General features: G+C 40.2%; 1 protein-coding gene across 1 annotated transcript in view; it reads left to right on the top strand.

Moving 5' to 3' along the window:
- SLC38A9 (solute carrier family 38 member 9) overlaps positions 1-14,296 on the top strand; it is a 68,520-nt gene that overhangs the window by 16,366 nt on the left and 37,858 nt on the right. The window contains exons 4-8 of the mRNA XM_066614562.1: positions 1,773-1,894; positions 2,025-2,088; positions 2,228-2,321; positions 3,032-3,202; positions 8,544-8,606. Of these exons, the coding sequence (XP_066470659.1) occupies positions 1,773-1,894; positions 2,025-2,088; positions 2,228-2,321; positions 3,032-3,202; positions 8,544-8,606 (514 nt within the window). The remainder of the gene's footprint in view (positions 1-1,772; positions 1,895-2,024; positions 2,089-2,227; positions 2,322-3,031; positions 3,203-8,543; positions 8,607-14,296) is intronic.

The raw sequence follows: 14,296 nt of genomic DNA, 5'->3' as shown, positions 1-14,296 counted from the left end.
TCAGCTAGTCAGTGTTTATCAATCTACAGGTTGAGTCTCATTATTTGTGAGGGTTCCATTCCCAGAGCTCCAGTGGATGGCAAAGTTAAAGCAAATCCATTTAAATCACAATGTCCTTTTGCTTAGTGATTTAAAAACAGCCTTGCTGTTCACTCGGAGCCTCAGCGTGGGGAAGGAAAGGAGGGGGTGATAATTGCTTTCACTTAGCAGCATTCTTTTACGTGCTCAGGGGAAAGGGAGGGGTTGCTTGCTTCGGACTGAAGCTGGTCTAAGCACCTGGAGAGAGAATGACTGACTGATTGTCTACTGGCTGCCCTCTCTCGCTTTAACGAGGCTATTGTTAAAACCTTTTTCCTTTTAGTTGAAAGGTGTTTTTTTATTGTGTTGAGATAAAACCGTGGGTGAAAAATCAGTGGATAATTAAGTTATACCTGTATAATCCAGGAAAACTGGAAGGAAAAGAAGTAGTGGTTGAGATGTATGGAGACCTAGCGCATGACTAGAATGTATAAGAACAAGGAGTGATTGTGTTGCTAAGAAAAATGACAGACTTATTTAACTCTGTATGCAGGGCATCTGTGTTTATGCTTTAATATAGGACACACCCAGTGTCTTGCCTGGGCTTCCCATTTTATTGCATAAAAGACACATGAAAATGGCCTCTGTACCAGTCTATGAATTCTTAAATCTGATTCACAAGCCACTAGTGCTTCAACTTTGTAGAAACATGATTCAGGTATATAACATATTTACATGCTGCAATACCATACTGCAGTGGTTCCCAAACTTTTTAGCACCAAGACCCACTTTTTAAAATGGCACACTCTCAGGACCCACCTAGGTTTCCGAGATGTAAAAAAGTTTCAGTTTACTAGCTCAAGGCTCTGTTTTTATCCTTTTTACTATGGGAGGGCACCTTCAAGAATCTAGAGCAGTGGTTCTCACACATTTAGCACTGGGACCCACTTTGTAGAATGAGAATCTGTCAGAACCCACCAGAAGTGATGTCATGACTGGAAGTGACATCATCAAGCAGGAATATTTTTAACAATCCTAGGCTGCAATCTTACCTAGAATTACGTCCCATTGACTATCATTGTTAAAAGAATAGCCCTCCAGCTTTTAATGCAGGTGGAGGTAAACTTGTCCGGTTCCCCACCTGCATGACGTGGTGAGCAGCTATTGGTCGGGGGAGGGGGCAAGCTGGGGCGTGTAGTTTAAAGGCTGGTGCCCATGCTTTCCCAGCCTCTTTGTTCCTTGGCAGCAGTGGATCCAGCCACCTTGGACTCAGGACCAGTGCAACTTCTGAGGAGGCCTCTCCTGCACTGGTTCCATGTGCAGCGTGTTTGATCTGTAAGATGGCGATGGGAGGACAGGCTCTGCCCAAGGAAAGGATCAAGTGCAGTCTGGGCACACTTTCCTGGGAGTAAGTCCCGTGGAGCGCAAGGGGACTTGCTTTTGAGCAGACATACTTGGAGCGTGCACTCAGTAGACTATTAAAGTTAATAGGGGTTACACCAACCCTAGTGATGCCACTGCATTTTGGCTGTGTGTATGATACTGTAATTTATTCTGTATGGTCTGGTATGAGAGGAGGTCCATCATGGGGGTGACACAATGAGCTTTTGCACTGGGTGATGCAAACCCTAATGATGCTTCTGCTTATCTATGATTATGAGAAAAGACTTGCAGTCCAGAGGCAAGAAAATGAACACTGTGTTAGCGCACCAAAGATTTATTAGCAAATGATTTGTACTTTCTTCTTTTTGTAGGTGGCTCCTGATCATGTACTTCCTGCTCAAGAAGAAATCTATGTATATAGTCCATTGGGAATGGCTTTTAAAGTACAAGACTGTGCTGAAGGTTATGGCAAAAACTCAAGCTTAGTAACAATGTAGGTGAAGAACATAGTTCGCATGATATATCATTTTGGTATTTGCTAGTTATAAATTTGCAGTACTTACTGTAAAAAGTGGCCTCAGTTGAATTAAGTTTCTTAATGTTATTTTCATGTGTTTTACTAGATTCATGATGTGGAACACCATGATGGGCACATCTATACTAAGCATTCCCTGGGGAATAAAACAGGTAGGTAACTTTTTTGGTAGCAGAAAAAAAATACTTGCATGATAAATCCTATTCAATAATGCGGATGATTATTTTATTTACATCAAAGCACCATTTGTTAATTGATACAGTTAATATTTATAGATCTATTTTTTAACAGGCAGGATTTACTACTGGGATCTGTATTATTTTGTTAATGGGCCTGCTGTCACTTTACTGCTGCTACAGAGTTGTCAAATCAAGGACAATGATACGTAAGTATTTATTTTATTTAGTAAATTTGTAAGTTGCCCTTCATTGAAAAGTATCTCAGAGCAACATATAATTTAAAACAGATGCATTGCATTCCATCTCATAAAACAATAATGTCACATCAGCACTCATTTGAGACACTGTGCTGGGCCGAAAATGTTATTCTTCCCCTGCTAAATATAAGAAGAACACCACTTGAAGAATTGCATCCTTACCCAATTAGCAGGGGTAACTGTATTATGATATATGGAAATGAGAGCTGACTCATATTAACACCTTATTGGTTCCATGCTGTATCATAATAACATATCATTGTGTCATATCAATAACATAATAACATGTCATTGGGTCTCAGAACAATCTTTCTCAGGTTGGTTTTGAGTTAAAGAAATCTACTTTTTGTTCCATAAGGCAGTTGTGTTTTCATTTTCTGGTTAATTGGCCATAACATTTGATATAATACAGATATTCCAATGTAGTTGGTTTCATTGCATACTGCATTAAATTACCTTTCCAATGATTTATAACATGATGGTATTCTTCATATGTACCAAGATTTTCACAGTTTTGGTCACTAGTGTCAAACTCAGCTTGTTGCTCCCCTAAAGCTTGATGCCTGGTGCAACTGCTACCCCCCTACACACCCTTAGCTACGCCACTGGTATTAACCTCCTGCTACATGGATGCTCTTCATATGTTTTTGTTCTTTCAGCTTCAACAGATACCTCAACTTGGGAGTTCCCAGATGTTTGCAAGTATTATTTTGGATCCTTTGGTCAATGGTCCAGCCTCGCATTTTCAATGGTGTCTCTTATTGGAGCCATGATGGTTTACTGGGTGCTCATGTCCAATTTCCTTTTCAACACAGGAAAGTTTATTTATAGTAAGTGTAACATTTCCTCTTTTTTTGAAACTGGAAGCCCTGGCTTTCCAATCTGAAAAACCAATGCAAAAAATTATGGCAATATTACTGCATCTGTTCAAAATGAATTTTTTGGTAGCATTCAGACATTGCAAGTTGTGTGACTTTGTGCACAGTCTTGCACTCTCATCCATAAGTTAACAGATGCCTTTCTGGATTAATCAAAGCATAGGGGCAAAACTATACATGCACTTTGCAAGCACATCTTTGGTTTTTTAAAAGATTAAATAGCTACTAGAGCTGGAGGGGGGGGACTGCAGTGGCATTCCTTGGGTTGTTGACACCCAGGGCAGGCTGCTCAAACCTATAGATAGACCTGGATTTCACCTCGAGATTTCCCAATGGAGGCCAGGTCTACCAACAGCTTGAAGCAAAAACCAGGTCTCCCCTTTGCTGAAAGATGCACACACTCCCCCCCCCCCCGTGGAGATCTGGACTACCAGCCCCTCAGATTGAAGGATAGACCTGACCTCTTCAATGAGATCCCAGGTGGAGGTCAGGTCTATTGCTCGTTGGTGCCTTGGGTGGATTTGACACTCAGGGCACACTGCCCCTGCCCCACCTTTTGGTTTTGCTAGTGATGCAGGGGGATGTGCGGGGATATTTGAGACTCCTTATCACACCATTTCCCAAGGGAGTGCAGCGTTCATGGCACCCATGAATGCTTTTTTCTTTGGCTGATAGGGCAATAGGTGGTGATTCAGATCTGAGACCATTTTGTGGGATTGTTAAGCCTCCATGCCTCACAGTCCTGATTTTTATCCCCAGTCTGGTGGTGTGTGCTTAAAGTAACACATAGTTGACCCATAGTTTGCTGATATAACTAAACTGGCAAATTGTTATTTGAGTGAGCATCTAAACCAGGATTGCAAACCACAGTTTGATTCTAGTTTTCAGTCCTGGATTTGGAAGGCTCCCTCGAAGAGAAAACTTTTTTCCCTTTAAACAAAGCAATTCTTTATTAATCTGTGCATGAGAGAGGATGGGACAGAGAGTGCATACAGTCCTCAAAACTATCTCATGGAAGATTGGAAACATGATGTCTAAATGCAATAACTCTCTACATTTCCCTATGCAGTGAACTCTTGGTTTAATGGACCTCACTTTAACCAACTTTGGAATCAATTGACATTTACTCCTTCATTGAAACCTAAACATGTATATTTTGCTCTCAGATGTCTCCATTGACTTCAGTGTATTTGGATTTAATGGGCTTTCAGTATTAACATGGACCCCTTCTGACATTAGTCTGTAAAATTGAAGATCCAATATATATAATTTTATGTGCATTTCAAACAAACATCTTATTCCTTGGGTTAACCTTTTGCTTGATTGTTTTTATTTGAATATCAAAAATAACAGCAAGAGAAGGCTTGCAGGAAGTTCGATGAATAAATAATACTAGAAATGGAAGATAAAGTCATTGTGTATGCTATAGTGTGGAATGAAAACGAGTGGAAAGACAATGTCATACCTTTCGCTTCAAAAATATTTCCAAATGCCTTTGATAAAAGTGTATTAAATTCTCAAAGAGAAAATGTGGCAGTCTTTCAGTAATTTTGGAAGCAAATACTCTCTTTAGGAGAAGGCTGCAACATGCCTTCCATGCCAAAGTAGTCAAACGGCATTTAACTCTTCTACATATGTCAGGCACAGAGACGAAGATGCTTTGTTCTGTTACATCTTTAGACAAATTGTTCACTTTATGAAAAAGCTCTTAATCATAGCTAGTAGTACCTGACTGTAAAGCGGTGGCACCCAAAGTTGCAACCGCTGTGTCTGGACCACAGCTTTCCGTTCTACCTCTCCAGGGTAGATCTGGGCTCTGGGACACTATGGGCAGCTGTGTCTGTTGCCCAGTGTCCCAGACGTTTGTGCGACAGGACGTCCAGGCAGATGCGACTGCCTGGCATGTTCTGTTGCCCAAATCTACCAAGAGGACAAGCTGCGCAGGAATGGAATGTAAAGGTCCTCTCATCAGATGAACAGATCCACCTGAACGCTGCATCCAGCCTCCAGGCCTGGATTCCCACAGCCCTGCTATAAAGTAACAAGACTCATTAAAATCAAGATTATTTCTTAAGACAGGTAGGGACTCACTTTAAAAGACCAGATGCTCTTTTCAAAACATTTTGTCTGGCTATAAAGCCTGAACAGACTTCGTTAGATGGCATGATCCACTCATTTCCTGTGTACAGGTGTCCCATTTTATGAAGTTGCTTAAACTACATTGAAGTCTCTCTTTCACCTGTGAAAGAGGGACATTACCCAATGCATATTAAATAATCAGTGCACAGGGCAGCTGCATTTAATTCTTGGTTTGTATATAAAAATACTGTGGGTTGGTAACAAAGGATGTCTTAATTGTGAGTAGGTTGTAAGATCATATGTTTCCTTGCTCATTTCCTGCTCTTTCCAGCACAGATCCCTATTGCACTCCATGACCTTGATGAAGGTCATGGACATCAACATTAATTGTTGTTGGGCTAAGCTAGTTTCCTTCTTAAACAGTAACTGAAAGTAGCTTGAGACCTTAGGTTTCAGTTCCTAATTAAAAGGAAAACCCTACTCAGTTTTAGGTTGCTACAGCAGTTTGCTAATAATGGGTTCCTCCCTTGAGCATTTCAAATGAAACAAACTGTGGAATCTAAAAGGGCCAGTAACTACTAGTAATTTAAGGAGGTTGAAAATATTAAGGGAAGACAGGCTTTGAATCATAATAAAACAACTTGCTGTTTAGAAAGAGATACATTATTTTAAAACAAATAAACGCTGAACTGATTTCTAATTGATTAAACAGTTGCACAATATTCTTATACATGGTTAAAGTCATAGATTAAAGAACTCAGTATTGACACACAGAATGTGTCAAAGAACATCAGCAGTGCACATGGTGGTGTCCTGGAACTAATTTATCGATTGGGAAAACATATGCGCATTCCTCCCTTTATGACTGCCTCTTTGAAACATGAATACAGTATTTGATTGTGTAGATATCTTGTAGCTTGATATTATGTATGTCTACTCAAAGTAAGCCCCACTTAGACCAATGGAACTGCTCTTAAGTAAGTATGTATAGGTTTGCAGCCATATTTATGTTTCTATGGTATCAGAGGCACTTTATAGTTGTAAAAGTAATAATTTGTAAGCTGTTTGAGCCACTCTAATTGGTATGGTTTTAAGGATGGTTGATGCCCTGTCCTTAAAAGCATTTATTTGAAAGTAAATTGGTTTTAGTATTTCAAACAGATATAACTACTGTTTAGCTTTTTAAGTAGTTTTTTTTATTAGCTTTTTAAGTAGTTTGCACCATTAGTTTATTATGATGATGAGAGATATCTATTTTATTTAAGCTGTTTATCCAGCAGATGGCAATGTAATGCAGCATTGGAAGAAAAATTAAGGCAGACTACTAACTTTGTATAATCCCTGGAGCCTTTTATCTTTATCTCATGTTGTTGTTTATAATGTGTACCTCTTAGTCTGCAGAAATACTTTTGAGAGTGTAATGACAAAAATACAAATGAACCTGAAATAAGCAGACAAGTGAACATAGATCCAGAAATAGCTGGTGGTGGTATCCCAAAAGAGCAGGCAGCTGTCAGAGCCCAGAAATGTTTGATCCTTTGACCCAATATAACCTTCATGCTGCTCTCCTGAACAAGTGTAAAGAGGTACATCATGAAACTGATGCAAGTGGCAAAGACTTACTGGGGAGAAACCCATGGCCTGGTTACAACTCTAGTTTAGCAGTACAATCCTAGGCATGTGTACTCAGAAGTAAGCTCCATTGAATTCAATGAGACTTACTCTGTGATAAACATCTAACCAGATCCTTCTGCTTGTATTGTGAACATCGTATTTTCTGTAAGGTAGGAAATTCTGTATCTAAAGCAATCCTTCTGAATACCTGTCTAATAAAATTATTCCGAAAAGGAAATCTTTCAACCTTTCTGAACAACTTTTTGCTTTAAATTGCCCTATAATTTCTACCAAGTCTCTTCCTATAGTTGAGATTGCCTGTTTTGTGCCCAGTCCTTTGAGAACAAAGCAACCATCATTCCCTTCTTTTTCTGAGATTTTCTTGAATATCTGAAAGCAGTGGATATATCCATCTCCCCCCTTCTTTTTTTCCCCAAAGCAAAATATACATGGTTCCTTAAGCCTTTCTCATCCTGGATTTCCAAATTCTTTAAAAATTTTATTGCTGTCCTATGAATCCTTCCCAATTTGTCCAGTATTCTCCCTGAATAGGGTGAGCTGAAGGGTTAATGCATAAAATTATTTTGTAAGCTACTTTTTCCATGTGGAAAAGTGGCCTATAAATGTTTAAATGAATAAAATGAAACATGTTGGTGTTCAAGTTACCTGAATGTTCTGTATTCTGATCTGAAACCTCTCTTCCCCCCACCTTTAGCCTCTTCTCAGATGGAAGGGGGCTGGTTGGGTTTGCTCAGAGGCAAGGGAAAATTACTATACATATTCTAGAGTGGAGTCATGCTGGGGAGAGGGAGCAAGGTGGAGAAGGGCAGAGACCTGTGGAGCTGAGCTCCATCAGATCCTGAGCTTTGTGTTGGGCCACACAGCCCAATATGGAACTCTTTGTCATACTCCCAGAGCTGCCGCAATGCGGGGCTTCTTTCCTTACCCAGGGGAAGGGGACAAACATCCACTCCCCCCCCCCCAAGGAGCCGGCGGCAGCTGCCCGACAGCACTCGGGATGCCTCAGCAGCCATTTTTGGTGCTTCAGCAGCCCCACACTCTGGGCAGTTTAGGATTGGGCTGTCAGTCACTGCTGAATAGAAGGGAGCCACAATACTTTCCAAGTTTTGGAAATGTCACTTGTGTTAATAAAACCTAAAAGGGAACTAACTTTTAGTATTGTTTATTCATTATTGTATTGATTTTTTGATTTTGTAAGTCGCCTTGAGGGCCCTTGAGTGGGGTGGAAAGGCGGGGTATAAATAAATAAATAAAATTTGCGTCATCATAGATGCATTATAGACATCATCGTTTGCGTCTTTTTCATGGTTGAATATGTATTGTTGCTAATATGTCTGGCACTTTGATTCTCTGTAGCTTGATATTTTAATACCAACTACTTGGATAATGAGTTCAGCTTTTTATAGCATAATAACTGAAGGAATGGCCTTCTTGCTTATTGCTGCCTTCTGTGTATGACATGTTTGTAAATGTACAACTGGAAAATAACTATGAGGTGGTGTATTCTTCAGGTATTTATTTTTATATTGCTCCACCCCTGAAATATTTTCAGAAGATATTTATTTTCTCATTTTTTCAGATTCTGTTCATGATATTAATGTAACAGATGTTGTTCCTGGTACAGGAAATGGGAGTGATAGAGGTAAGGAAAATAAAACATTCTTTGTTTCTTATTCCCTTGCAAAATGTTCTGATAGAATATGGAAGTCTTCTATGAGTCTCTAAAAGCTGATAGTTTAAAATAGTTCCTACACTTACATCCTTTTCATATTTACTAAGAAGTAAGTTCCATCTTACTCAACGGCTCTTACTTCCAGATAAGTGTGTTTTGGATTGCAAACTTAGGGCCCAATCCTATCCAATATTCCAGTGCCGGTGCAGCTGTGCCAATGGGGCTTGTGCTGCATCCTGTGATGGAGAAGCAGTCACAGAGGCCTCCTCAAGGTATGGGAACATCTGTTCCCTTACCTCAAGGCTGCATTGCAGTTGTACCAGCACTGGAAAGTTGGATAGGATTGGGCCCTTAATCAACAACAATAAATATAAATATTGATAACCAAAGGTAACTAAACAATGAGCTGAAAAATAGCATTTGCCCATGCTTCTCATCTATTACATCTAAGCTGGGAGTAATGGTGAAGCTGCATGTTTTGGTGTGATCATGAAATCTGATGTCTGGCAAAGGCCTGGGTGTTCAAAGAATCTCTCACCTTTTTAAAAATTAGCTTTCTGGTGCTAGTAATTATAAATACTACCTTTGTAAGTGTGTGGATAGCTTATAGTGACAACTCAGAACCCATGTTGCGGGGTGGTGGTTTTCCACTGGTCAAGGCATGATATTTAGTGACCAACATGCTTTCTTTCAGAGAAAATGGGCACTAGCTTTCTATTCATTCTCATATGAGCATATGAAGCTGTCTTCTATAGAATTTGATTACTGCTCAGTACTGTGTATAGTGACTGGAGGCATCTCTTCAGGATTTCAGTCAGGAATCTTTTCCAGCCCTATCTGGAGACACCTAAGGATTGAATCAAGGACTTTCTCCATGCCATGCATGTGTTCTACCACCCCAGCCTGGTTTCCTGTTAGTAACTACGGTGGTAAATGGGGGTGACAATTTATTCAGAAGTTTAGTTTCAGCACAGAGTTTGGTTTTCTCCCCTCCTACAAAAGTCTAGGCAGCCCTGGATGTTGGGAATAAAGTTATAAAGAGAACTAAAAGGTGACAGAAACAACGGGTTTGGGTCAAACAGATATGCAACCTAAACTAAGACACAATTATACCAGTGGCTTGCTATAATAAAAAAGTTCATGAGCCATCGCCATGATGTGTGTACACAGTAATGTATGCAGTAGCATTGCCTGCACTCAGTGATGCTCATATAAACAGTGAGGCTATGATGCACAGCCAGATATTTATTTGCTGCATTCATATATGACCATTTTTGCCTTGGCAAAAGCACTTAATGTGGTTTACAACAGTAAAACAAACATGTTACAAAAGGTTTAAAAAGCAGTGTTGTCTCAGGCCCATGATGGTTTCTCAAGAGCCTGTGACAAGGGCTCCACAGGTTTTAATCAAAAAGATCCATGTAAGCCAAGACTGCCCTGGTTTCTTTGGTGTCTGAGAATATGTATCTGTGCATGGAAAAAGCAAGACCTGACATGCAAGAGAAATGGTGAACACGTCACTCATGAAACTTCCCATGCCAATCAGAGCATTACTCATGGAAGTTTGGCTTCTAGCTGGTGACTGTTATATCTGTTGACTAATAAATGCTGGAATGTGTGTTTAGGAAAAGCTCTGTGTTGAATAACCTTTTAGAATTTTATTATCTGTTATGTGTATAGTTCCATCAATGTACTTGGCACTCTGCAGAGTGAAATAATCAAAAGCATACGTGCCTCAGGACAGGGCACTATTTATTTAAATGTTTTCCAATTACGTGTTTTATTCCATGGTGTTTCTGCTATCGGGATCTCCCTCTGCTAATGGAAGCGCCTTCTGTTCATGGAAGGAGCTCCTGATGGTGGAAGTGCTACTTATGTAGTGTCATGTATTTATTTAATTAAAGATGCACCCAAATAAGCTTGCTTTTTCCAAGGGAGGATTTTGTATGTTTGTTTGGAGGCAAGAGTTCTCTGATTCTGTAACACTTCCTTTCTAATTTGTGCACAATCAGTGCTACATAAGTAAGAATGAGTGCAAAAAAATTTGGTCAACATTTTCAGATGCAATGGTAGCTTTTTAGAAAAGGGGTACACATCAAAAGATTGGTAGTTTTGCCACATTTTCTGCCTGTTCCCTTGATATGACCATGAATCAGTCCATGAATAACATTTTTTAAAAGTCATTGCTGAGAGAGGAGGGAAGGAAGAGTGAACAGGAAGAAGGGTTGAAGTGGAGGGAATAGTGGGGGGGGGGGGGGAGATAGAGTTTGATCCCTTACTTCCCTTCTGAAAAGCTCTCCCTGTCAGTGAAATTTCACAGAACTGCTGAATGAATAAAGACATGGTATGTGTACTGGAGTTCTGATATCCCAGGGTGGCTTTAAAAAATAAGCCATATTCTTATTAAAAAACGTTCTAGTATTTTATGACAAAATATAGTGTGTAACCCAAACATAACTAAATAGAAATTTTGGAATATTGCACTATAGATGTCTCTCCCATATCCACAGATCCAGTATCTATGGATCCAGTTATCCATAGCTCTCTGTTCCTCCCCCCCCCCCCCCATTTTCTTCTTACTGGCCAAGCAAGTGTAAAGGAAGAGACAATGCTATAAACAGGTAAGCTTATAGAAAGACAAGCAGGCAGGCAGCCTGAACACTAGAGAGATACAGGCAGAATGTTAATAGTTTCCTGCTTCCTGTTTACATTCTACCTGTGTCCTTCTAGCATTTAGGCTGCCTTCCTGCTTGCCTTTCTATAAGGTTATCTGGTTATAGCGTTGTGTAAAAGGAAGTGACATGCTTACTTGGCACCACTGGTAAGAAGAAAAACAAAGGTAATGGACGTGGGGAGGGGCTGTGGAGACAGGGTTTGTGCTTATCCACAGTTTCTGTATCTGTGGGGGAAAACCTGGAACGTACCTCCCATGGAAAGGGGGGAAAGCCTGCATATACCGCAGACACCCGCCTATAAGTCGACCCCACAGATAAGTCGAGGGCAGGTTTTAAGCCAACAATCATGGAATTTTCTATGACCTTCAGATAAGTCGGTTAAACTTAGGGGGGTGTCCGACTATAGTTTTGTCTGATTTTACTCGAGGCTGGATCCTGAAAAATAACCCACCACTAATTGTCACCTAAGAACTGTGGTCTCTAATTTATTAAAAACATAGTAAAAGATCATAAGATACATTTTTATTCTTTTTAAATTCTGGTCTTCATCACCTTTTTGTAAGCACTATCAAAGTAAGTGCACTGTAAACAACATACCAGTGAAACAGTGGTTCCCAACCTGGTATTCATGTACTCCCAGGGACACTCAACAGGACCTTTAGGGGTACTTGTAAAAGAATATAATAATGGCAGAAAAAGGCAGGTCATGCTCCAGAATGCCTTGCAAGGCAGGAAGGGAGGTAGCTAGTTGGCTGTGAAAGCCCCACCAATAGCTAGTTTTTGGTCATCAATTCATGTATGAACCAGTGATTGAAAACCAGCAGAGTAAAAAATCTGAAAAATAATATGGAAAGTGATCAATCACCCAGAATTTCTCAGCACACTTCTGGTGCAAAACAGTGCAAAGGCAGAATCTTCTGTTCTTCAGAAGAAAAGAGAAAACTGTAATAAATACATGAAGTCTGGGCTTTCATATAGACGAGATGAGGGCTTGTATTATTAATTACAAACATTTTGCTAATATGAAGGGTACAATTTATGGAAATGGGCTGCCTAGGGATATGCAAATGAAAAAGGTTGGGAACCACTGCAGGAGGACCATGAATCAAATCCACCTTTAAGGTGTCTGGTGTGTTATGCCAGAAGCTCTATGTACAAGATACAACCCATAACACATAACTGGGAGTGTGCAATTCAATTCACAGCAGAGAGATGCAGCTGCATATATGTGCAACCCTTTTTACTCACTGTAGACCCACTGCTTTTCATGGGTGTTATTCTTAAGTAAGGGTGCATTGAATTGTAGCCTGCTTCAGATGGAAAGGAGGATTCCCATCCTGGTGTTTCAAAAAACAGACCTGCTTTGCAAGCATTTGCAAAGCAGAACCAGGCTGCAGCAGAAGGAAGGAGAATAAAAGGTTAACAAATTGCTTCTAAGGAGCTGTGCCTGTCTGCTGCTTGAGAAACTTGGTGCCTGTCTGCCCTTGAGAAACTAAATTTCAGAGCTGAAAGGCTTTGCCCTCTGATTGACCTGGAGATAAGGCGAAGTGATAATTTGAGCTTGATTACTTGGCAAAAATTTCACTTACTATAGGCAAGTATCTACTTTGTGTCTTTTTGTGTACTTTGTGTCTTTTTAAAGCAGTAATTAAGAAACAAAAAGGGATGCCACTCCAGGGGAATTGATCCAATGCTAAGTGAATTATGCAGTAATTTCTATCCAGAATGATTTCCGTCACATAGAAAAAGTTGGACAGAGGGATTATTGTTCACAAAAGAAATATTCTAGAGTTGAAGCAGAATAGTTTAAACATAATTATTTAGATTTTCTTTGCTTTCTCCCAAATGTGCATTCTTTGATATGCAACTTTTTATTTTATTATTACACTGGTTCTCAAACTCTCTTGGAGCTTGAGAACCAGGATAAGTTTTTGCAGGGGTGAGATAGAAAGCAGCAATGTAATCCCCAGTGATCCCCCGCTGTGGGGGAAGAGGGGGCTTTATTTCAACATATTTTACCTGTTGCCGTGGTGTGGGGAGCTTCGCTGAGCCCTCTTCAGGGCTCCCCGTGGCTTGTAGAAAGTGAAAAAAACAATTGCGACCCACTTCTAGTTTTGCAGGAGCAACCCAGAAGTGGGTTGTCATCTTTTTTTACTTCCTACAAGTCATGGGGAGCCCATGGCACTGGGCTCCATGGCACCACCTAGACCCCGGAAGAAGGTAAGATATATTAAAATAAAGCCCCCTCTTTCCTCACAGCGGCACGGTCCTCAGGATCGTGTTGCTACCTTCCTTCTTCCCTTGCCCCTTAAAGGGAAAGAGGCAGTGGTTCTCCAGCTGGTGGCTTGAGACCCACCAGTTTGAGAACCACTGGTGTATTAATGTAATACATCAGTTTTACATTACATGTAATGTTTTATTCCTGGTGATTTTCATTATGTTACATGTTTTACATTACATTACATGTTTTATTCCTGGTGTCATGTCAAAATGCAAAGAGCCACTTCCATTGTCAGCATTGTCACCTGTTTCCCGCTGCTGCTGTTGCTTCTGCAGTGCTTTCTGGGTTTGAACAGGAAAATGAATAAAAGCGGAAATTTGGAGAGAAGAAAGCCTCATTCCTTTTTTCATTTTTAAAATCAGGGCGGGGGTAGGAGTAGTAGTAGGTAAAAGCAGTTCCCACTACCTAAAACAACTGTCTGACTGGACAGTCCAGTTATGGAACAGTATTGATGTGTTTTTTAGTTTGTGCTGTTAGCTACCTTAAGCATTTTTGAATTGGAAAGTGGGGATGGAAACTGTTATAAATAAAATATAGTGAATACGTAAGAGTTCTCAAGTGCGTGAACTCTAGTCTCCATCAAATTGCAAGGGTGAAGGAACCCATGTCCCTCCACAAATGAGTCCATGTGAATTTCAGCAGCGCAGTCATCTTTCTCTCAAACACTGCCATTACACAGACAATGGAGAGCAAACAGACTGGGA

Source organism: Tiliqua scincoides, chromosome 2 (genome assembly GCF_035046505.1).
Source record: "Tiliqua scincoides isolate rTilSci1 chromosome 2, rTilSci1.hap2, whole genome shotgun sequence".
Lineage (NCBI taxonomy): Eukaryota > Metazoa > Chordata > Lepidosauria > Squamata > Scincidae > Tiliqua > Tiliqua scincoides.
This window is presented reverse-complemented; position numbering and strand designations above follow the sequence as displayed.